We start from the raw sequence: 25,395 nt of genomic DNA on the forward strand, positions 1-25,395 counted from the left end.
CAAACAATATCTCCAGCACTTCAGCACTTCAATTTGAATGAAACCTAATGATCTTTGAGAAAGAAATGACTCCAAAGCAAACTGCGGCTGCACAGGAGGCAGATAGTATCACACAGAACCCCACTAGTTGCTGAAAAAACTGGCTTTGCCGCAGGTGTGGAGTCACACAGGTATCAAGTGCTGTTGTGTAGCTTAGACAGGCATGCCTTGAGTAACAGCTCCTCCAAGGTGGATGTATTTATTACTGAATGTGAAGATCAGAGTGTCTCACCTGTTCTTAGCCAGAGGCAGCCCCAGGATTAGCCTGATAAAGCATTCCAGGGAGATTGAAGCCATTTGAGGTTGGGTGTTCAAAATTGGCCTGCCAGAGAAAGGAGTACCCTTGACATATTGCTGCATTTTTAAACTGCTTCTAACACAGAGCAGAGTCAAATAGACCCACTAACACGCACTATTCTGAGAGTGATCATTCAGCTTTATTCCCATCAATCAAAACTGCTGCTCACATTATCTACTGTCCATCTTCTCCATATATTGTAATCTTTGTGTCCTAATTTTCTGACCTTTCCAAAAAGTATTCAAACCTGGACCTGACTAACAACATTGACTATAAAAAAAGGCTCTCAAGTTCAACTGGTACACAAAGTATAATTTTCATCATTGTCCTTGGTTACAAAAAGCAATGAAAAGTACAGAAAGTTTCATTTTGGAATTTTATTATTTTCTGTTTAAATACAAACACAGAAAGTATTTCAATCTGACACCACATGATTAAGACAGTGGATCATTTTGACTTACCCCCAGACTCATGACAATAACAAACAACAGGAATATTTTCATATATCTTGACATGCTTGATTTTTGATACATCTGAATGGAACAAAAAAAATAAAAAGGAACATTTTCAAAAACATAGACACACACAGCATTTCAAACCCACTTAAACCAGTTCACAGCTAAGGGTGGCCTGAGCCTCACTAAGCAGCACTGGGTGCAAGTAATGGGGCACAAGTCTATTTTTGGGCACAGTCCTGCACACATCAGCACAAGTTACTTAGTGTTCAGTCAGTCTAATCTGCTTGTCTTTGGACTGTGGAAAAGCAAAGTATCTGAGGAAAAACTTATGTAGATGTATGAATTTTTTTGGTACACTCTATTAATCCTTGAGAGGAACTTGTCTTTTCACATGACCTTTGGAGGTCAAAGCACATGGTCAACCATTGTACAACACCCCTGGTGCAATTTTCAGGTTAATGGCCTTGCTCAAGGGCCCAACAGAGTAGGATCACTTCTGGCAGTAAAGGAATGTGAACCGGCAACCTTCTAGACACCAGTACAGATCCTTAGCCTCTGAGCCACCACTTCGCCTTTGATGAGCAAATTCCACTCGTGCAGCAAATGGACCAGGATTTGAACCTACTTACATGGAGAGGTGAGGCAGAATAGGATTCTGCTCTCAAAAAACCTCTGACTGGGGAAGAGAGGATAAAGAAATGGAGATTTCAAATCTGTTGCTTTGCATAATAAAGTAAAACTGTACAAAAAAGCACAAACACACCATTTATCTCTCTTAATTTAATACTTAGTATCAAGTCATCATTGTGTATCCCGAGATGTTCATGCAGTAAACGTGATAAATGTTTTGCACCTCAAAGCTGAACATGTTGAGCAAATCTTTGTGTGTATTTGACTTTGGATAATTTATTTATTTATTAGCTAGATCACACGGATCTGTAAAGTTAGAAATATATGTTCAATAAGGATCATTGATCACTCCTTTAAAATTTACATGAAAAAATCTGCTCGAAACTTAACCAAACCCATCAGTTATAATTTTATCCAGAAATGCAATAGTTGAAACCTTCAACTGCTGATATCAATTGTCAACACACCATGTTTGAAAGTTCAGTTTTTCTAAATGAAAACACTAAAATTAAGAAAAAGTTTTGACAAAACCTTTGTTTTAAGTCTTAAGCACTGTTGTATGTACAGTAAATTTTCAAACTTTCTTAATTCTAATTCAGATGGTGGTAGGCTAATTAGAGTCAACAACCAGGGGTGTCCTCAAGGAAAAAAAAAACACCTGTCATGATTTATTGTAATTTCAGCCTTTACATCAACAAAATCTGAAATTTCATTAAGGTTGGCTAGATGTTTAATAGTTCATCTATTCCTTTATATATTCTGAACAAGTTTCCAAAACGTTTACCAGTTAAGAAAAAGGTGATTGATTAATTTTGATGTAATTTCTACCTATTCATTCATTCATAGAATCAATCCATCTATTAATCCATCCATCCATACATTCAGGAATTTCATGGGAAGGAAGGAAAAGCACGAATGCATCACCATAAGATGCACCAGTTGGAAACAGACCAGATGTCCGAATACTTGCAAGACAGTGTGACCTTACCCTAATTCCACTGTCTTGTTTTGTTCCAGTACTTTTTAGGAATCAGTACCCTCCTGTATGTAGCTGATCACTCTCTTTTTCTCAGTATTTAATCTGTTATTTGTGTCTATGTTGCCTTGGCCCTCTCTTCCTCTTCATTATGCTATTTAACATTTGAGCCTTTTCAGTTTACGAGCTTTCATGGCCTTGTTCTTGTTCTTGCTTATTTGTTTCCTCTCTGAAATTCTTGATGCTTGCATCTGTTGTTTGGTGTTTGTTTAGCACAAAGATCTTTTTGTGAATTTGACCGAACCTGTTGGATAATTAGAAAAGGTGCAGTTAGTATTTTTGTTCAATAATAGAATGTGACAGAGGCAATTAATGCAACATAATACAATAAATAATCTAGGTTTATGTGGACTACTAGTACCTGTCAGTGACCTGCATATTTCATAAAATTTAACTCTTTACCCATCATTTTTTTAGGTAAACTCCGGGGTAGGGTGGGGTGAGTTGGGGTGGGTTCCGTTAGTGGTGGGGAGGGGTCTAAATTTATATATGAATTTTTTTTCCTTTGTTCCATTATTTCATTTTTGTCCTGATTTTAAAATTCAATAAAAATAAGAAAATGACAATGACAAAAAGAAAATTCAAAAAAAGAAAACGACACATTTAAGAAACACCCATGCTACTGGTTTGAGTAGCAAGATGTGAGAGATAAAGTAGAGTGAGACTAGTGATATCATGTTTGATCTATTTGTCCTTTGAAACAGTCCTCTTTTTGTAAGATGTTATCGAAATTAAAGATTGGTTGGTATTAAGAAACAGCTGTGCTTGAATCTGTAGGTATAGACAGTGGATTGGTGATTGTGTCCTGAAATCCTATCTGTGCTAAGAGGAAGGTCTATGAGGTTTTGGGGCAGCTTGTGGTTCATGAAATTGCATTCTGCTTAACAAACCCTAGTCTGATAGGTACTTCATGGGATTCCTGCAATTTGGCCCATATTTTCCCATTCAGGGACCTTGTGCTACCTCCAAGCAGTTTAAGTAATGCCTGTCCTTCAGAGCCACTTTCATTTACTTTTACTTGCATTTTTAACGGCCAGTGTAAGTCCTACTTCCTCTCAGTACACAGGCGCAAGCCAGTCTTAGTCCTGTGCCTTCTTGGTATCGTTTTCACTCTTGCAACCCCTTGTCAGTTGGAACACCATTACTCGGAATTACTCACTAGTATTTCTGAGAATGATGGAATTTTTTTTTGAACTTTGAGAATTAAAGTAGTTTTTTTTCTTGGCTAGTTGTTGAAAAACATAATCAATTGCTAAAACATTTTCTTTCCTGATTGTTGATGTTATGAATGTGTTTGGAAGGAATTAATGGGATTCTTACTTTAAGAGGAGAGAATCCGTGGCCGTATTAATCAAAAAGTAAATTTCTTTGGACCAAATGCCAGAATTCAGGCCTTCAAAGCTAAAGGGATCCTCTAACCAGTCTCATGCATAGCCTTCCTTGAATTAACCTTGTGCTAAATAACCTAACATTCTGTTAGCCTTCTTAATGGCTTCTGCTCACAGTTCTGATGTTGATAGTGACAAGTCCACTATGACTCCTAGGTCCTTCTTATAATGTGTACTTTCAGTTTTCAGATTTTCCATTGTGTATTCTGATCTAACATTTTCACTTCCTATGTGTAATACCTTACTTCTTCGTCCATAAATTTAATCTGCCATAAATCTGACCAAGCCAGTATTCTGCCCAAATACATCTATATAGATTTGGCTTATTTTAAATTATTTATCATTCCATATAGTTTACAAACTTAATGAGCTTGTTGATTACATTCCAACCCAGAACATCTATGTATAATAAAAAGAGCAGCAGCCCCTGCGCCGATCCCCAAGGGACACCAATTTGACATCATCTAATTCAGAAGTTCACCATAACCCTTTGCTTCCTGTGCTTGGGCCAAGTTTGCACGCATTTAGAAATTGCCCTGAATTCCCACTTATTTTAGTTTGATCATTAACCTTTCATGTAGCACCTTAACAAAAGCTTTCTAAAAATCAAGATAAATAATATCCCTCTCTGATCATTTCATATCTGTTGCATCCTCATTGAATTCCAGCAGGTTAGTAAAATACAGCCTCCCTCTCCTGAAGCCATGCTGACTTTTCAGTAAAACTCCTGTTCTTGTTGTGCGTTGTTCAATCTTATCCTTAAAAATTCCTTCCATTACTTAACCTGTGATGTACTTTAAGCTTACTGGCCTGTAGTTACTTGGATGGGAACTTTTTATACAAGTGGATAATACTTGGTATCTTCCAATCCTTAGAAATCTCCCCAGCACTCAGTGACATTTGAAACACACCTACAAAATATCATCTGTAGAAATGTTATGAATATTATTTTACATTTTAATTTCCCACGGTGGCGCCGCGGTAGCGGTGCCTCGCAGTTAGGAGACCTGGGTTCACTTCCCGGGTTCTTCCTGCGTGGAGTTTGCATGTTCTCCCCGTGTCTGCATGGGTTTCCTCTGGGTACTCTGGTTTCCTCCCACAGTCCAAAGACATGCAGGTTAGGTGCATTGGTAATCCTAAATTGTCCCTAGTGTGTGCTTGGTGTGTGGGTGTGTTTTGTTTCCTGCCTTGCGCCCTGTGTTGGCTGGGATAGGCTCTAGCAGACCCCCGTGACACTGTAGTTAGGAACACTTTTGAATCTGAGTATAGTATCAAGTCAATGAAACTTCTGGGTTATTGATCTGGTCAGTTCAGTAGCAGAGGGGGTTATTAATCAGTTTCAGATGCTTTGATGTTAATGAAATTAACAACAGGTGCACTAGAGGGACAACAATGAGACGACCCCCCCAAAACAGGAATGGTTTAACAGGTGGAGACCACTGACATTTTTCCCTCATCTTTTCTGCCTGTTCTTTCACTAGTTTTTGGTTATGGTCAGTGTCACTACTGGTAGCAATGAGGCGATTCCTGGACCCTACAGAGGTTGCACAGGTAGTCCAACTTCTCCAGGATGGCACATCAATATGTGCCATTGCCAGAATGTTTCTGTGTCAACCAGCACTGTCTCAAGGGTATGGAGGAGATTCCAAGAGACAGGCAGTTACTCTAGAAGAGCTGGACAGGGCCTTAGAAGGTCCTTAACCCATCAGCAGGACCTGTATCTTCTCCTTTGGGCAAGGAGGAACAGGATGAGCACTGCCAGAGCCCTACAAAATGACCTCCAGCATCGTCTGTGACCAAATGATCAGAAACAGACTTCATGAGGGTGGCCTGAGGGCCTGACGTCCTCTAGTGGGCCCTGTGCTCACTGCCCGGCACCATGGAGCTTAATTGGCATTTGCCATAGAATACCAGAATTGGCAGGTCCACCACTGGTGCCCTGTGCTTTTCACAGATGAGAGCAGGTTTGCCCTGAGCACATGTGACAGACGTGAAAGGGTCTGGAGAGGCCGTGGAGAACATTATGCTGACTGTAACATCGTTCAGCATGACCGGTTTGGTGGTGGGTCAGTGATGGTCTGGGGAGGCATATCCATGGAGGGACGCACAGCCCTCTACAGGCTAGACAACAGCACCTTGACTGCCATTAGGTATTGGGATGAAATCCTTGGACCCATTGTCAGACCCTATGCTTGTGCAGTGGGTCCTGGGTTCCTCCTGGTGCACGGCAATGCCTGGCCTTATGTGGCGAGAGGATGAAGGAACTGATACCATGGACTGGCTCCCATGCTCGCCTGACCTAAATCCAGTAGAACACCTCTGGGACATGATGTTTCGGTTCATCCGATGCCACCAGGTTGCACCTCAGACTGTCCAGGACATCAGTGATGCCCTGGTCTAGATCTGGGAGGAGATTCCCCAGGACACCATCCGTCATCTCATTAGGAGCATACTCCCCCTGACTTTGTCAGGCATGCATACAAGCACGTGGGGGCCATATAAACTACTGAGTACGATTTTGAGTTGCTGCAATGAAATTTCGGCAAAATGGACTAGCCTGCCGCATCATTTTTTTCACTTTGATTTTCAGGATGTCTTTGAATTCAGCCCTCTGTAGGTTGATAATTTTCATTTCCATCAAACGATGAGGCATCCTTTCATTCCTAACACATTACCCAGTCCATATCAATATAGATATCCAGCAGGATTGTTTTTCCCATTGAGATCTGATGTGTTTTCAAAGTGTTCCTTTAATTTTTTGAGAAGTTTAAATAAGATTGGCTCATGGTTTTTAACACCCAGTCTTTTTCTCTCAAAATGAAGACTCGTTCTAATTTCAATTTATTTTTTTTTAACTCATCAATCCTTTGCTTGATTGTTCTGTTCCTTTGAATCCTTGCTTGTTTAATGACTTAGGATTGGATTTGTAGCTTAGCTTTGTTTGCTGCTCTCTAGTGAATCTGTCTCCACCTGCCTTAATTCTCTTCTGGATCTCTGAAGTAAAATCAAGAATGACTTTACCTTTCTACTTTTTTCATATGAGAAATCCAATAAGGTACTTTACAATTTCAGCACAAACAAGCTTTATTTTAGGCATTAAATTTCCATGATGAAAACTATCCCAAGACACTTTACAAGTATTGAGGTATATTGCAATTGTTTGCAATTGAAGCCCTGGATGGTTCAGCTTCACGCAGTGACTAGATGTGAGTATTCAAGCAGCAGGCTGGAATTCACCTTAGTCAGTACATCACAATGACTGTCTAACTGAAGGTGGTATATTATTTAATGGTTAGAACAATACCAAACAAAACATAAGAACATAACAAGTTTGATAAATGAGAGGAGACTATTCTTTCCATCAAGGATGCTTGTTTAGCTAATAGCTAACCTGTCCCAAAATCTCATCCAGATTCTTCTTAAAGGTTATCAGGGTTTCTACTTCAACCACATGTCTTGATAGTTTCATCCTGATTCCCACAATTCAGAACAACAACAACATTTATTTATATAGCACATTTTCATACAAAAAGTAGCTCAAAGTGCTTTACATAATGAAGAAAAGAAAAATAAAAGACAAAATACAAAATTAAAATAAGACAACATTAGTTAACATAGAAAAGGAGTAAGGTCCGATGGCCAGGGTGGACAGAAAAAACAAAAAAAAAAACTCCAGAAGGCTGGAGAAAAAAATAAAATCTGTAGGGGTTCCAGGCCACGAGACCGCCCAGTCCCCTCTGGGCATTCTACCTAACATAAATTAAATAGTCCTCTTTGTAATTAGAGTTCTCACGGAGTCACTTGATGCTGATGGTCATACAGACTTTAATCCATCCATCATTGTTGGAACATCATGGTGCTTTGGATAGATGGTGGTGGCGCAAGAAGTGCTTCCTGGTTTCGGTACAAGTTCAACTTCAGGTTGGAACTTCTTTCTTCCATAACTGTACAACATTTATTCATTTGCCACACTCCGTCACCCTGATAAACAAGGCAATCCTAGCCAAAGGTGGACTTTATCTCAACACCTGCTTCTGTTTCAAATGGCATTTTATAAGGAAAACTAGCAAAATACCCGCGCATCGCAGCGGAGAAGTAGTGTGTTAAAGAGGTTATGTAAACATATATATACATAAACATATATACTTATATACATATCTACATATACACATATCTACATATATACATATATATATATATATATATATATATATATACATATAGACATCCACATATATATACATATATCAACATATATATACACATACATATACACACATATATACATACACACATATATATATATATAAATATATATACAGTATATACACATACAGACACATATATATATATACATATAGCAAAATACCCACGCTTTGCAGCGGAGAAGTAGTGTGTTAAAGAGGTTATGTAACCATATATATACATAAACATATATACATATATATACATATCTACATATACACATATCTACATATACATATATATACATACACACATCCACATATACATATATATATATATATATATAGCAAAATACCTGCGCTTCGCAGCGGAGTAGTGTGTTAAAGAGGTTATGAAAAAAAAAAAAAGGAAACATTTTAAAAATAACGTAACATGATTGTCAATGTAATTGTGTTGTCATTGTTATGAGTGTTGCTGTCTTTTATATATATATAATATACACACACACACACACATAAACATATATATACATATCTACATATACACATATCTACATATACATACGTATATACACATATACACATCCACATAAACATATATATACATATACAAATTTACATATCTACATATATATATATATATATAGACATACATATATACATACATACATTCACATATATATATATATATATATAAACTGTATATATATATATATATATATATATATATATATATCTACATATATATATATATATATATATAGACATACATATATACATACATACATTCACATATATATATATATATATATATATATATATATATATATATATATATATATATATATATATATATATATATATATATATATATATACATATATATATATATACACTGTATATATACATATCTACTTAGTGGCTCCTGTATTTAGGATATAGCAGGTTGGATAATGGATGGATGGACATTTGTATGCATAGCCCCATTTGCCCGTTTTTGTTTTTTTTCTTTCTTCAGTAATATTTCAGCAAACCCGGAGCTTGTCAGTTCAAATCGTGGTACTGACACCACTGTGTGACCCTGAGGAAGTCACTTCACCTGCCTGTGCTGCAAAAAACAAAAGTAATGTAACAAATTGTACCTCAGATGTTGTAAGTTGGTGGAATAAAGGCATAAGTAAAATAGATAAATATGTATTATATACATTGTGTAAAATAAATGTATAAAGTAACATAAAAGGTTTAAATACTGGTTATTCTTTTACACTAAAATATTACTACAGAGATACAAAAAAAGTAAAATGGATATGTTCTTTTTCTTTAAGGAGATTAAATATTACTGAAGAAAGAAAAAAAAAAATTAAACAGCCAAATGGGGCTATGCATACGAACTTAAAAGGTTTAAATAAAACAGAAATATATATTTTATTTTTACTTGCTTAACTTGTGGAGGGTGTATCCTGTAGCAAAGCCCTAACTTTTTTCGTGAAAGCCCGTTTCAGTCAATAAGTCTTAAAAAAAACGTGTAAAGATATTGACAATAAGCTAAGTCATCTGCAGCAAAGTTTTATAAATGAGGGTTTCTCCTTTTTAGACAATAAGCTACGCAAACCCAGGAAGACATGGAATCGTTTAAATCAAGTATCATTACATCTTCCTTTCTTAAAGAGAAGTAAGGCAGTACTTATAAGCTTACATATTTATATATAGACATACATACATATATATATATATATATATATATATATATATATATATATATATATATATATATATATATATATATATATATATATATATCTATATCTATATCCGAAGCCGTGCAAGCACACTCTTTTGAGAATGCAACGTATAGTTGTACAGAAGAAAAGCAATCTTGCCTCAAATGAATGGCAACCTTTTGTAGGTCTATGAAGTTAATTTAAACTTTAGGTTTACACGGTGCTTTCTTTCCGAAGTACCTGCACTCATGAATATGTCTGCATGTGTCAGTCGGTCAAATCCACGCGCTTTGCACCGGCGAAGTACCGCTTTTAAATTTTTATTAAGAAGAAAATAAAACGTTTTTAAATTGAGGGAAAATATACTAATAACAGTTTGTTAAGGATCAGTTTTTTTGTGAAGCTGCCTTTACTCGAGTGATCACTTCGACCTGACTTGGTGGCCAAGTGTAAACGTTACCTGGAAGTAACCACCCATACAATCAGATTGTGAATCTGACTACGAATGCCGTGAATGTAATTACACACTCACTGCACTTGCTTACGGTAATCGAACCTCGGACGTCAGCGCTAGAGGGTCTTAGCAGCGGTGAAGTATTGCTTTTAAATTTTAATTAAGAACAAAAGAAAACCTCAGAGGTTCGATTCCCGAAAGGGAGTGAAGTGAGTGTCCGGTTACCTAGCAGGTAACGCTTATGGTCGGACAGCAAGTGACGTAACATCAGCCACGGTGCCTTCAGTTGTGAGAAGCAGATCATAGAATGATTGAAAATAGTTTTGCATTTACCTTTTTAGTAAAAGGCGAGCTTTTAAGCCTGAGAAATCACCCCCGTAAATGCACACGTTTAATTGCACATGTGTTAATATGTATGGTTACACAGTATTAAAAGACAGTGAAGAACGTGATTTACCTTTGTTCCCGCGTTTGATAAAAGGCGAGCTTTTAAGCCTGAGAAATCACCCCGTAAATGCACACATTTAATTGCACGTGTTAATATGTATGCTTACACAGTATTAAAAGACACTCAAAAATTAACGTCATTTACCATCAGCCACGGTGCCTTCAGTTGTGAGAAGCAGATCATAGAATGATTGAAAATAGTTTTGCATTTACCTTTTTAGTAAAAGGCGAGCTTTTAAGCCTGAGAAATCACCCCGTAAATGCACACGTTTAATTGCACATGTGTTAATATGTATGGTTACACAGTATTAAAAGACAGTGAACAACGTCAGTTACCTTTGTTCCCGCGTTTGATAAAAGGCGAGCTTTTAAGCCTGAGAAATCACCCCGTAAATGCACACGTTTAATTGCACATGTGTTAATATGTATGCTTACACAGTATTAAAAGACAGTCAAAAATTAACGTCATTTACCTTCGTTCCCGCGTTTGACTCGTGCTGTAAATCTCTTCCTTGTTTTTAGGTCACGTGATTACGTAGGAGGCGTGATGACGCGATACGTGACTCCGCCTCCTCCATTACAGTATATGGACAAAAAATATGTTCCAGTTATGACCATTACGCGTAGAATTTCGAAATGAAACCTGCCTAACTTTTGTAAGTAAGCTGTAAGGAATGAGCCTGCCAAATTTCAGCCTTCCACCTACACGGGAAGTTCGAGAATTAGTGATGAGTGAGTGAGTCAGTCAGTCAGTCAGTCAGTCAGTGAGTCAGTGAGGGCTTTGCCTTTTATTAATATGTATAGATTGACAGTCAACAGTTAGTACATTTAAACTTTATCTTACATAAAAGGGAAAAATAAATAAACACCTGCCCTCAATGCTGCTCATTGGCTTGTGGTATTTCAATGGTTTCATTTCAAAACTGCCAGCAGTGAAGCGAGAAGTTAAGCCCAGGAGAATGATGTGCAGCTGTGTGTCTTAAAATTTTTACATAGAATATATATGGCAAAAAAATTTCACGTTTTTATATTTGGAAACTTACCATAGTAACTATTATAATTAACTTCAAAGGCCGGATGCATCTCATATTTCAGTCATTAGGTATGACATATGAAGACCTAGAAATCAGTCACTCGTTATCTTTTATGTTAATACCAGCACTTGCTTGCCATCTACAGAAATTTTAGATGACTTGTCCATCATTGGCTATGTTAATAATGGAGACAAGTCAGAGAACAGGAAGATTGTGGAGGACTTCGCCTTGTGGTGCTGGAACACAACCTGCATCTCAGCATCAGCAAATCAAAAGAGCTGGTGCTGAACTTTCAGTGTGCCAAGAAGCCTCTGAACCATCTACCATTCAGAGATAGGACATAGAAATGGTGCAGAGCTACAAGTACCTGGTGGTTCACATAAACAACAAACTGGACTGTCCTGACAACACAGTGCCTCTGTACATGAAAGGCCAAAGCAGACTGTACTTGCTAAGTAGACTCAGGTGTTTTGTTGTGTGCAGCTGGAAATGTTCTACCACTTCATTGTAACCAGTGTGGTGTTCTATGCTGCAGTCTCCTGGCCAAGCAACCTGATGAAGCACAATGCCTGAACAAACTTATCAGGAAAGCCTGCTCCATCACAGGGTGAATTCTGAACACAACAGAAGCTGTTGTGGTAAAGATGATGGTGGCAAAATTGGGTGCCAACATGAAAAATCCCCTCCATCCCCCACAGGAGGCACTGTTTAGAAGCACTTTTAGACACAGGCTTATTCCACCCAATTGTGCTAAGACGCACCTCCGAGGGTCCTTTCTGCCCACTGTTATCAGGCAATTCATTGCTTCCACCCGATGTACTTGTTACGTTTATTTTTATTTATTTATCTATTTATCAATTGGTTGATTGACTGGCTGTATTATCTGTCCTGTAAGTCTGTATCCTTGTTTTTTCAGTTCTGTTTCTGCTGCTGTACGCATCTGAATTTCTCCATTGGATTAATAAAGTGTAGCTAATCTAATAGGTAGACTTTATTATCTCAGGGACAAAGCATTGTCCCAGAAGTGCAATAATTAATCAAAGGGAAAATAGATGATGAGAACATGTATCTCGTATGCTTACATAAAAACATTTTGAATTCTAAAAGGGCACTATAAAAACTTGAAGTTCATCTGAACCTTTACAGCTAGAAAGATAGATAAACTGAACTTTGTTTGTCTCCAGAGGGAAATGTGGCTAAGTACAAATGCTCTTTAACTAGATAGATAGATAGATAGATAGATAGATAGACAGACAGACAGACAGACAGACAGACAGACAGACAGACAGACAGACAGACAGACAGACAATGGTCTAAACACACTAGAATGACTTAAAAAGGAAGAACAACTTAAAAAGAAAGAAATCTTCTGACTTGGCAGTCCCAGTCCCAGTGAGGCATTGTGCAGACATATTGCTGTTGGTATAAAGGAGCCCCAGTTGCATTTCTTAATACACCTCTGCTAAATAATTCATTGGCTAAAAGTCCTCAGAGTTTGTTTGTCAAACAGAGGATGTTAAGCATTGTTCATAATAGCATGCAGTTTTGGTTTATTTCTTTCCTTTAATACTACTACTACAATTCAAAATGCTTATGGGACTGATCATAAAAAAGTTTTTAAATCTAAAGCTTTTCAGTCTTGAGAATGCAACTCTGTAACCTGATAGCAATAGTTGTTTTGAAAGAAAGAATGGCTGCTGTCTGTCAGGATCGAGCTGTCCTTTTTTCAAAGAAGCTTGTGATACAGTTCAATAAGAGAGGACTGCCACGTCCAAAAATTTCACTCTTAATTGTAAAAATGTTTTGTTTTTAATTCAAAGATTTCCAATCCAACATATGAAAAATAGAGACAAGCTCTTATAGTTTTCCCCTAAACCCCTAAAATCAATTAGTGCCTGTACATAAATCTTTTGGCAGAAAAGAGTTGGTACAGGAAGAGGTCTGGTTTTGGAAACAGCTGCTCACCCTAAGAAATCTTACCTGTTGTAACAAATGACTTAAGTCAATTTCCTTTAAACTTAGGGCATTTATTGAATCAATGGTCTAAATCACCACAATAAAAACACAATTCCACCTGGATCTTTCTCCTTCATTCATTTAAACAAATGACAGACTTGCCTAATTATTTAGGACTATCAGATTTTGTTGTATTCAGGTGTGGGTCTAGTTTGGATTGACTTTGTGTTAAATAAGCAGTTGCACATGGAGTCCTGAATGAGGCACATTACCTGTATTGTGAGGGAGCGCCAGTTACGGCACTACAGCCATGTGATTCCCCGAGGGTGATCTGGCTCGCAGCATCCTCATTGCTGAGGACCCGAATGGCTGGACCAGGTCAAGGGGACGCCCATGTAACACCTGGCTGAAGCAGATAGAGGAGGGATCATTTCTGGAGGGTGGGATTGGGCCGCATGTCTGCCTGGGGAGTTGCTAACCAGGATCATGAGCTGTTTTGTCGTGTGGTGGGTGTGGCAATGCACTGTACCAGTGCATGCTCCCCAACCTGACCTGACCTTTCAGATTTTTTTGTATTCAGGTGTGGGTCTAGCCTCTATGGGCTTCTTTCTGTCTCGCAATATGAGTGTCCGACTTAACAGCCAGGATAATTACCATGCCTAAGGAGTCAGGCCATGTCATGGCCAGGCTTGTCACCTTTCTTCTTCTGAGTATTCTTTGTTATGGACAAGTACTCCATCTGGGTTGGCTATAGGATACGACTGCGATAGGCTTAGGAAACTCCAAGATGCTGAATTGGACTAAGATAATTTAGTAATGGATAGAGAGACAGACAGATTTTAAATTGTTCAGAGTTCAGCCTTATTAACAGTTAGAGCACTCTGACTCTACAGTATTCTCTTATGAAAGCAGATCTAAAGAAAATTAGTAAAACATTAACTTGAAAAGTTAAATGAAATCCTTCCCATATCAGTATATCAAGATTAATTTGTCTGTGTTAATGGTGGAGTGTATATTAAACATTGTAGCATTAAACATAATCCAACAGAGGTTATTTCCGGTAACAAAGATGAAAAAGCATTTGTTCATTTATATATAAATTTTGATTTTCTGTTTTAAAATACATTAGCTTGTCGGGACAAAGACATTCCAGTGGATTTGCATAAGCAGCCTTAATTTTGTGAAATATCTTCTTATATAATACACTACCGTGGCTGTCCGTTTGTTTGTCTAGGATTTTAAATCACCTGTAGCTCGCAAACCGTTTCACCTATTGACCTCAAATTTGGTACACATATACGACATGACCTCTACTGTCTGTTTCAGGGTGATGATTTTTACTACTCTTTTATTTTTATTTTATTTCATTGTAGAATCAACTCTCGGCAGCGCACAGCAGGGTGGCTATTCGGCACATGCGTACCGGCGCCATTCTCATCCCTACCACCTTCGCCGTCACTTCCTCTACCTCTTCATATCTTAAATCATTCTTGATAAAAACCTACTAAGTAATTGCAACACAAAAACTGACTTCATCAGTTTTAACACGAAAACGTGCTGACGAAAGAAGTGAAGGAGCAGGCCACTAGGGTGAAGAAAACAAGAGCTGCTCACAAAGCAGCAAGCACATCAACCTCTGAGCAGAAAATCAATGTGTGGATGGCTAGATGGAAGAGTGCACTTGGGAACAGCTCCAGGGGGTCTTTTAGCTTGTCAAAGCATTCCAAATATTACATCGAATGCTCTGCACCCTCATTGTTGGGTATCCTGTTACTTGTTGGATTTTTGGGACTTATCACACCATAGCCCTCTCTGTATTTTAGATGACCCTACTTTATTATTGTGATCTATAGCTGGGGCTTAGTGTTACTTTCTTTTAATTTACATTGAATAAGGGACAACTAGCAGATTCTTATAGATTGGTGTCTGAAAAAAGAAACATATTTAGATAAAAATAAACATCAGTTACTTTTCCTTAATTTCTGCAACCTGTTACTTGCTAAGTGGGCTTGTGTGAAAGTATGGAGTCATAAAAGTGGTGAACAACTAAAAAAGAGTACCAGCTAACCTACCCTGAATTCCCCAGAAAACTGAGGAATTTTATGAAAAACCAATATGGATATAGAGCGGAAGAATGCAGAAACTTCACAAGCCCTTTTGGGTACGGGGAAACCCTCATAAATAAAATTTGATCATGTACACTGCTTAGTAAAATATATGCTGTATGTGACTTATATAGCCCATTTTATACATACAGTATGTATACTCTTTTAAATTGTTATTATAAAGGATAGGAGATGGTGTGGATTTGATCATGTTATGTAATTTAAGTTCCAAACCTTCCTAGTACTGTAACTGTATACAGTCTATAGCAGTGCTCTCAAACTCCAGTCCTTGAGGGCCACAGTGGCTGCAGGTTTTCATTCCAACCCTTTTCTTAATTAGTGACCTGTTTTTCTGCTGATTAACTTCTTTCAAATTCATTTTAATTGACTTGGTCTTGAAGACTCAGACCCCTTAATTGTTTCTTTTTCTTTAATTAGCAGCCAAACAATAATGAGATATAAAATGAGCCAAAACATGACCAGCAAAATGTGCCCGTCATACAATATCTGAAAATAAAGAAAGGTGAAGGTCTCAGGAATGCTGATCTGCTCAGGACCCTAAAACATTTTAACAGTGCTCTTAGAAAGAGAAAATCAACAATTTTGGAAATGTCTGCTATTGCACAAGGAGAGCAGCAACACGCCATAGAATTAAAGAACAGTTTTAATTAACAACAAGAATCGGCTCCTAATTAAGCAACTGGTTGGAGTCTGAGGCCCTGACTTAGTTAGTCTTCTGTTGGCTCACTCACTTCATATTTCATTTCTGTTTGGGTGCCATTTAAGGAAAGAAATGAAGAAATTCAGAGGAACTATCGGGGGAACAAATCTTTAAAAACAAGTCAACTAAAATAAAAGGAAAAGGAGTTAATTAACAGCAAAAACTGGTCACCATTTAAGAACAGGGGTAGAATGAAAACCTGCAGCCACTGTAGCCCTCCAGGATATTGTGCTGGGCTGCTAGTAATTGTTTCCACTCTACAACATTATAATAACATCGACATGAAAAGACCAAGACGAACATACTGAATGGGAGTAAAGGACAATAACACATTTATTTAACAATGAATATTCCAGAGATTGTTCCAGTCTGGTCCCTTATGCTTGCTCCTGCTTCCATGCATCCCTTGTCAGGATAAAGTGGGTTTAGAAAATGGATGGATGGATGGGTGATCGTCAACCATACATTCAGATGAATCATCTTCCTGCCATCATGCCAACAGAAGTAACAGTTTTACTGAAACTAGTCACTGCTGTTCTTGCAATGTTTAAGAAGCAATTTCCACTCTTCCATTGTCCCAATCATTTTCCACTATGCTATGCTATGCTGTGCCCCTCTCCCAGAAGCCCCCTTATCTTCTAGAAGGTTGTATTTATTCAAATCCCAGGAGTCTTATCCTTCCATCTTGAATCTTCTGAGGCTTATTAAATGTAATGGGAATGTTCAAGGGTTTCATGGACTGCAAAGCTCAGTCTACCTGCGTGACCTGACTCTGTCATAATCCATATAGCCCTGCTTGCCTTCTGGGAAATATGCTGGCTACTACAATACAGTTTAAATCTATGACCACCTGAATATTGATAATGTGATACTTCTTGTGATTTATGTTTGTGTACTCATCCATACTTGCGGCAATGATGTTTATGAGTGCACCAATTTGTATGGATGCATCTTCCTTTAACATCACCTCCTGTGGAGTCTTGGAGAAAAGTATAAATTGCCATATTACCTTACATGTTGCAAGGGAATTTAAAATATTGTGCAAAAAGACAAGAAATGGTTGTTATTGCATGGCTGCATTTTACACATAACATTACACTTTCGTTTGGTTGACAGTGTATGGCTTCTTCTCGTAGACAATTTTTAATGAGTATTATCCCATCTCTGTCCAATCAATATATCTTTAAGAATTCATTGTTGTTCTGCATTTCCAAAACATTCAGCCTTATCTTACTTACTTCTTACACTCTTACTCTCCTTTGTAATCACTTAGATCCTCTGAGCTGAAGTTACTGGTTGCACAGAGGTCTTGACTTAAGCTCAGATGGGACCATGCCTTTGCAGTAGCTGCCTCTAAGATCTGGAATAGCCTTCCTCTTTATATTAGGTCAACATCTACTTTTGTCACTATTAAAGCCAATCTGAAAACTTTTTTACCTCAGCTTTTTAAACGTGTTTGAGAGTACAGTTTTTTAAGATTTATTAATATATTTTGATATATTAATTTACTGTATCTATATATTTATTGGTGTATTGCAGAAACTGTACAACACTTTGGTTATCTCCTGTTGTTTTAAATGTGCTCTGTAAATAAAATTGACTTGACTGTCCTGGGATCTCTGCTAGAATGCCATGTTCTGGCATGACAGCTCAGGAGCTCTCCTAAATCCTAGTGAAGTATGAAATAGTTTCACAAATTAGGAACACTGATAAAAATACCTTAACTCTTACTATTAAGAGTGAACCAAATTTGCATCACTCTGAGATTTTTGGGTCAGTTAGGATCATTTTCCTATCCTGCTGGATAAATATAGGCACAGATTCATAATAATCAATATCCACTATATTACGTGTTTTATGAGCTGACCCTTGTAAATTCATGCACGGCCACAAGAAGAGTACGTAAACTCCATAGTAACAATGACATGGGTGAGAATTGTTCACGGGACTCTAGATATGCCAGGCAGCAGTGCTAACAACTGACCAACTCTGCCAGCTCTAGGTCATTTTCTTTTAATATTTTTTTCGCACAAAATGTTTTTATAGTCCATAACTTCTAACATTTTGGCACAGTCTAAGCTAGTTTAAAATCCCTAGTCAGTTTAAATGATAGGTGCCATTCCGCAGTCTTAAAATGGAGGAAGCATGTATAGAAAATGGCTGAATGGATAATTATTAAACTCTTATTTATTTTGCAAATACATTTCACAACCTGCATAGTCCTAATAAAAGATGTAAAAGGTTATATATTACATTTTGTTACGATCCACCCAGGTTGTGTAAATATGCACAGCATGTGATAAATCAATAATATAATGGCGGAGTGGTGGCACTAAGGCTAAGGATCTGCACTGGCGATAGGAAGGTGGCAGAAGGTTGCAGAAATGCCAATAAGGACTCTGCTCTGTTGGGCCCTTAAACAAGACCCATAACCTGCAATTGCTGAGTGCTGAGCTGAATTTTATTAGAATTGGGAAGCCTGAAATGAAAATGCCAACATTCATAAAAGCTCCTTATCTTTAGCAATAAAAAATGGTAAATGTGAGGACATTTTAAGAGGAGACCTTGTTTACGCCATCTGTTCCACCAAACATTCTACAGGAAAACACTGTCGCCCAGTGACTCCAGGCCAGCATTCATCTGCCCACCGATTTCAGTCACTCTTCACTTAGCTTTTAGCAAAATACCTTTTTAACCCATTTCTTGTAGTTCTCCATTTATAGTAACAGAGTGAATAATTTGCTAAACTTGATTTTGTTGGTTAATGTTTTTTCCCTAAAGTAAGCCAAGCACTGCTGTTACTGCAGATAACGTTAAAAATGTAAAACAACAAATTACTGTTAAGAATGACAGTTGCACAGTGGTTAGTGCTTCTTAGTCATATAAAGACCAGGCCTCCTTGGTATTTGCATGTATTCTCAATGTCTGAATGGGACTTTTCTCACGTACTTTGGTTTTGTTCCTTAAAAACAATGATATATTCACATGTGATTCTAAAATGGCACTATGATATTGTGAGTGAGAGTGACCTGTGAAGGACTTGCAGATATCCAGGTATTGCTCATGCTTTGCACCCAGTACTGTCGGGAAAGGTCTCAGCCTCTTCTCAGGCAGCAAACCCATATTGACCCTAAATATGACTGGCCTGTCAAATTGCGCACCATTATATGGGGCCATTGTGGGTTAGTAAACAGTTACTGACTGTCTGGTACAGGTTTGTTGGGGGACAGCAAAAACCTGGACAGTTTGGGGGTCAAGAAGGACTGGATTTGGTAACCCTGGTCTAGATAACACATACCTAAGCTTGAAACAATCATTTAAAATAATGAAACATTTATTAACTTACATGTACTTATTTGTGAATTTCCCCTTGGGATTAATAAAGTATCTATCTATCTATCTATCTATCTATCTATCTATCTATCTATCTATCTATCTATCTATCTATCTATCTATCTATCTATCTATCTATCTATCTATCTATCTATCTATCTATCTATCTATCTATCTATCTATCTATCTATCTATCTATCTATCTATCTATCTATCTATCTATCTTGATTGATGCCTTTATCCAAAGTGACTTACAATGTTTGAGATATAGTTGGTTACATTTCTTCTGCTTACTTATCTGAATTACTTACAAACCAGAGCGCACATTAAAATTTGAAGGTGCCAGGATTAATAAAATACAGTGGGAGGTCAAGCGTTTAGTTACAGGGAATGGTCTGCCTGCTACTGTAAGAGGTGCCCCTTTAGTCTCATCTTTTAAATCCTGGCTGAGGATTCACGACTTCAGTTTAGCATACACTGACTAGAGCTGCGGATTAGCTGTGCATACTGCATCTCTACTGTTAGTTATTAGTACTAAAATATATGGTAAGTAATATGATATTTATAAACCGTTACTAATGCTTGCCTGTTCTGTTTCTCTTCTTGATATCCTCCTGTGGCATTTGGTGCCACTGCTCTACTGCCAGGCTGTCATCTCAGACAAAGAAGAACTGGAATCATTGAGGAGAAGGGGTCTTTCATCAGATTACACTGACGCAGCTATAGAATGGCCAATAGGGGGTGGCAGCTTGCGGGCCAAGGTCTCCAGGACTCTGACTGTGTCTGGCTTGTCTGACTCCTTCTGTACAATCTGGCAGTGGTTCTACAATTAACTGATAGACAGATGTTGTTTCTTATTTAAATTAATTGGTTTCTACTTTGATTTGGATCTATTTGAAAAAATCTCTATCGTTATATGTGATAGTTCTGAATTTAGAGAGTGGTATAATCTGTTCTTGCATTTTGCATGGAGATTTGGTGCAGCACTTTGCACCTGTACTTGGTGAGTAGCACTATGCAAGAACAAAGTAGTTTGTACTGCTGTATTGTATTTCTTTGGTGCCCATGACAGATTGGCCATCTAACTCTGTGAAGAGGATTTAGAGGATTAGTTGTGATCTGTTTTGTGTTGTATTTACCCAGTTTTTTGACAACCATTGCATGCCCAACCTACCTGGTAGGGGGCCTCTCTCTAAATTGCCTTTCCCAAGATTTCTTCTATTTTTTTTCCCTACAAGGATTTTCTTTGGGAGTTGTTTTTATTGTCTTCTTAGAGAGTCGAGGGTGGAATGCTAGCAAAAAACAGGGCCTTTTAACGGCCGTTGAGGTATTCCTCGTGTTATTTTGGGCTATACAAGAAAAATTGTTGTTTTGCTTTTTTTCCAGTTGGAGTAGATGCAGGTAAAGTGACTTCTTCATGGTCACAATGTGTCAGTTGTGGGATTTGAACTTGTAGCCTCTATGTCATACTTAAACGAAGAACTTATCAGAGGAACATCAACACATATTTTACATTTTGAACTCAAAATGTCATTTAAATTACACCACATTTTATACCAAGAATGTCACTTAAGTTACATTTCCATATCCTGCAAATTCAGTCCTTTTTTCATATAACATTTGGGGCCCATATAGGTTGTGATGATAATATGACACTGCATTGGTCCAGAAAACAGATAAATGAAAGGATACTTAAATATAAAAAAGTATTAAATATGTGTGGTGTTGATAAGTTCCACCCAAACACCTTTCAACTGAAGTACACCAGACATGACCCACTGACAATGACAAAAGACCTATGGAATGATTAGACCTGTGAGCTCTCTAGGGGTCTGTGAATTTCCCAGAAGAATCAGAATTTTTAGTTTGGGCATTTTGACTCTGGATGTGTTCAACTCTTGCATGACAGAAAGTGAGTGACCTTTAATTATAAGTAGTAACAGAACTTGCAATCCATTATGTTTTAAAATATATTTGAAACTTCCTATTACTTACTATGTCAAACCAAGCAAATCAATTAACCTGCTTGTGCTTCAGTTGTTAAAAATGTACACTTGCATTGAAAAGTTTGAAATCAATCAGAAATGGTCATGTTTTTGATAGAAATCTATACTTTTTTTTTTTTTAAATGATGGTTCCATTAAAGGGATTTAAAAGTAGAGCTACGTCTTTACTAATGGTGCTAGTGTATATTACTGCCTGAAATGACACTTTTATAATTTGCTATTCACATATGATTGCAAAGCTCCATTTTTGGCAGCTCTAACTACAGTGTCTGAATGCTAAAGTCTCTTAGATCAGCGTTAATTAAACATGGTTAAATGCTAAGCAGTTTTTATAGAAACATTTACAAGTAAGTTGTCTGGTAACACTTTAGTTAGGGTACTGCAAAAATGCATCTAATACTCATTTACTCTTAAGAAACAAGGCCTTAACAAAGGCTTCTTCTGGTGCTGATAACACATTCAAAGCATCAGTAAAGTGGTTATTCATCTATGCAACGTGACCTTCTAAGATGACTTCACTTTGGAACAGTCTGTCAGAGGTGGCTTAAGCAAGACAAATTTAATTATAAAGCCCGCAAATCCCGCAAGGGTCTTTTTATGCCACACTGCATAGAGATGAATAACCTGTCTACTGATGTCTTATAAGCGTAATGAAGACCAAAAGAAGTCTTTACTAACGTCTTGTTACATAAGCATAAATGAGTAATAGATGCATTTTTGCAGTGCCTAAACTAAAGTGTTACCAATTGTCTTTTCTTAATCTTCCAGGTACAGGAATTCCTAAAGTTAAATTCTAGGTTCAAAAATGCCCAAAATGAAACAGCTTTCTCAAAAACCACGATTATCTAAAATTATTCCATGCGACAGACTGCCAAAAAGAAGATTTCATACAAAGTTGTCCACTTCTATCTTGAAAGAAGAGAGCAAACTGAACTGAGCCAGAAAATCAAAAGAAGCAGAAGGCTGAAATACATCAGTCTGTAGTTTCAGAAACAGATGATTTACATGTCCTCAGTTGGCTGTTTACTTAAAAACACATCAAATATGAGTGTCATCTGCAACAGTGAAAAGACGATGCAGGGATGCTGGTGTTGGAGGCAGATTTTCAAAGAAATAAAACATTTCTGCATTCGGCAGATAAAAAGGTTAAAAAGGGCAAAAGTTTGGGATTGTCCAGAAATCAACCATCCAATGTGTGTGTTCTTACGTGTATTTGAATCTTTTCTTTTCACTGCTGTAGATGGTTTTCACAGAAAATATCAGTATCAGATTCTGTTGAGTGTTTTGATTCATGTGATTGCTCCAACAGGTTTTTATGTTTTTTTTGTGCAGAAAATTCCCTTTCATATTTAGCTGTCTTCACGGCTCTGACCAGTCCAACAGCAGCTAGTTTGCCAGAATTGAAAAAGACACTTGCAGCTGAGATATTGTTTGTACTTTTAGCAGTATTCATTTTGGATGTAGATATTTGTAAGTATATCCTTTAATACATTTTGATGCAACTGCCAATTCTTGTTTAGAACTGTCACAGTTTAAGTTCTCAAGACCACATCTTGAGACATCACCAGATATCTTACTGTCTTTGGATGTAGAAAAGGCATTTGATAGAATTAAATGGAACTGTCTATTTACTACACTGCACAAAAATCAGATTTGGCCCCCAACATATCTGCATGGATTTGACTACTTTATACTCGTTCCAAAGCTGCAGTATTAATAACAAACTCAGACTACTTCAAAATAGAAGGAGGTACTCAACAAGGGTGGCCACTATAAGCAAAGCTTTTTGGGATAGTCATTCAGCCATTGGCTATTCATCTCTGGGAGAAAGCAGAGATAAAGGGGATGATCAGAAAATCATTCAAACAGAAAATATCACTATATGCATATGATATGGTTTTTTGCATATCAGACCCACAGTCATCTCTACCATTAATTATAAACATGTTAGATCTCAGGATTCAAAATTAATTTAAATAAAAGTATGCTTTTCCCAATTCAAACTTAAAGTCAAGTCAAAATAAACTTTGCATAAAGAGAGATGAAATAATGAAGGTCAACATCCACAGTGTACACGTAGTGCAAATAAGACAAGACAGGTTGTACAGTCAAAACCATGATCAACATACCTGTGACTTAGTGATTCTCAGCTTGACTGATGGCCAAACCTCTTCTTCTTGGAGTAAAATATCCAGGTAATGTGCTTTCAAATCAGGAAAGCCCTGATTATGAGACCTGCTGTTTACACAGAAATAAAAGAGCTCTGGTGAGGAAGTAACAGGTGATAAACACAGTAATTGTGTTCGACCTTTAGTCACTTTTTCACATAAAATATCGATATGCTATTTCTAACTGTGTTCTACCACATAACTCTATCTCTTAGGGCATGAAGATGAAACTGAAAGATGGAAATTATGCAAGAATGTTAAAAATATATACGTGACTTTCATGCAAATAAAACATGCACTGAAGGTCTTCCAAACTTAACATTAACTTCATTGTGTAAAGAAAAGCTTCCCAATGTTCATTTAAAATTTAGCCTTAACAAATCTCCAACTGTGTCCCAGTGTCCATGATGAACTCACTTTAAAGTAACAGTCTCAATCCACTGTGCTAATTTCCTTCATAATTTTGAACACATTAATCATGTCTCATCTTAGTCTTCTTTTGGTTAAACTGAAAAGGCTCAGCTCTTTTAAACTTTTCTCATAATTCTTCCCCACTAGCCCTGGAATGAGCGTAGTCACTGTTCTGTGGATTTTTTCCAGAACTGCATGTACTTTTTGTAATCCGGAGACATAAACTGCAACACTCCAGATGAAGCTTCACCAGTGCATTATAAAGATTAAGTATAAACTCCTTGGGCTTGTACTCCACACATCAGGGAGCTATATAACCTAACATTCTGTTAGCCTTCTTAATGGCTTCTGAGCACTTTCTGCATATAGATAGTGAGGAATTCACTACAACTCCTAAATCCTTCTCTTAAGATGTACTTTCGAGTTTCAGTCCTCCCATTGTCTATTCAAAGCTAATATTTTTACTTCCTACGTGTAATACTTTACATTAAATTTTATCTGCCAGAAATCTACCCAAGTCTGTATGCTGTCCAAGTCTCTCTGTAATGATTCAACATATTCAAGAGAAAGAGCTGGACAGGGCAGTAGAAGGGCATCAACCCAGAAGCAGGACTGGTATCTGCTCCTTTGTGCAAAGAGGATAAGGAGGAACACTGCCAGAGCCCTATAAAATGACCTCCAGCTGGCTACTATTGCGCATGTTTCTGACCAGACTGTTAAACAGACTCCATTAGGGTGGCATGAGGGTCTGATGTCCTTTAGTGGGACCTGTGCTCACAGCATATCACCATGCAGCTCGATTGGCATTCACCAGAGAATACCACAATTGGCAGCTCCACTATTGGCTCCCCATTCTCTTCATAGATGAGAGCAGGTTCATACTGAGCACAACGTCATGGACGTGAAAGAGTCTGGAGACATTGTGGTGAATGTTATGGAGCCTGCAACATCATCCAGCATGATTATGTTAATTGTGATGGTCTGGGGAAGCATATTAGTGGTGCTC

General features: G+C 37.5%; 1 protein-coding gene across 5 annotated transcripts in view; it reads right to left on the reverse strand.

Moving 5' to 3' along the window:
* LOC114648889 (NXPE family member 3-like) overlaps positions 1 to 25,395 on the reverse strand; it is a 168,132-nt gene that overhangs the window by 53,600 nt on the left and 89,137 nt on the right. For 2 of the 5 annotated variants that reach the window (XM_028798194.2, XM_051924075.1), the window contains exons 2-3: positions 2,414 to 2,705; positions 799 to 870 (exon numbers count right to left, since the gene is read on the reverse strand). In XM_028798194.2, the coding sequence (XP_028654027.1) occupies positions 799 to 870 (72 nt within the window). In that variant the 5' untranslated portion in view covers positions 2,414 to 2,705. Of the gene's footprint in view, positions 1 to 798; positions 871 to 2,413; positions 2,706 to 23,939; positions 24,293 to 25,395 lie in introns of those variants that run through there. The other 3 variants (XM_028798191.2, XM_051924074.1, XM_051924077.1) reach the window with 3 other exon arrangements.

Source organism: Erpetoichthys calabaricus, chromosome 3 (assembly GCF_900747795.2).
Source record: "Erpetoichthys calabaricus chromosome 3, fErpCal1.3, whole genome shotgun sequence".
Taxonomy (NCBI): Eukaryota; Metazoa; Chordata; class Cladistia; order Polypteriformes; family Polypteridae; genus Erpetoichthys; species Erpetoichthys calabaricus.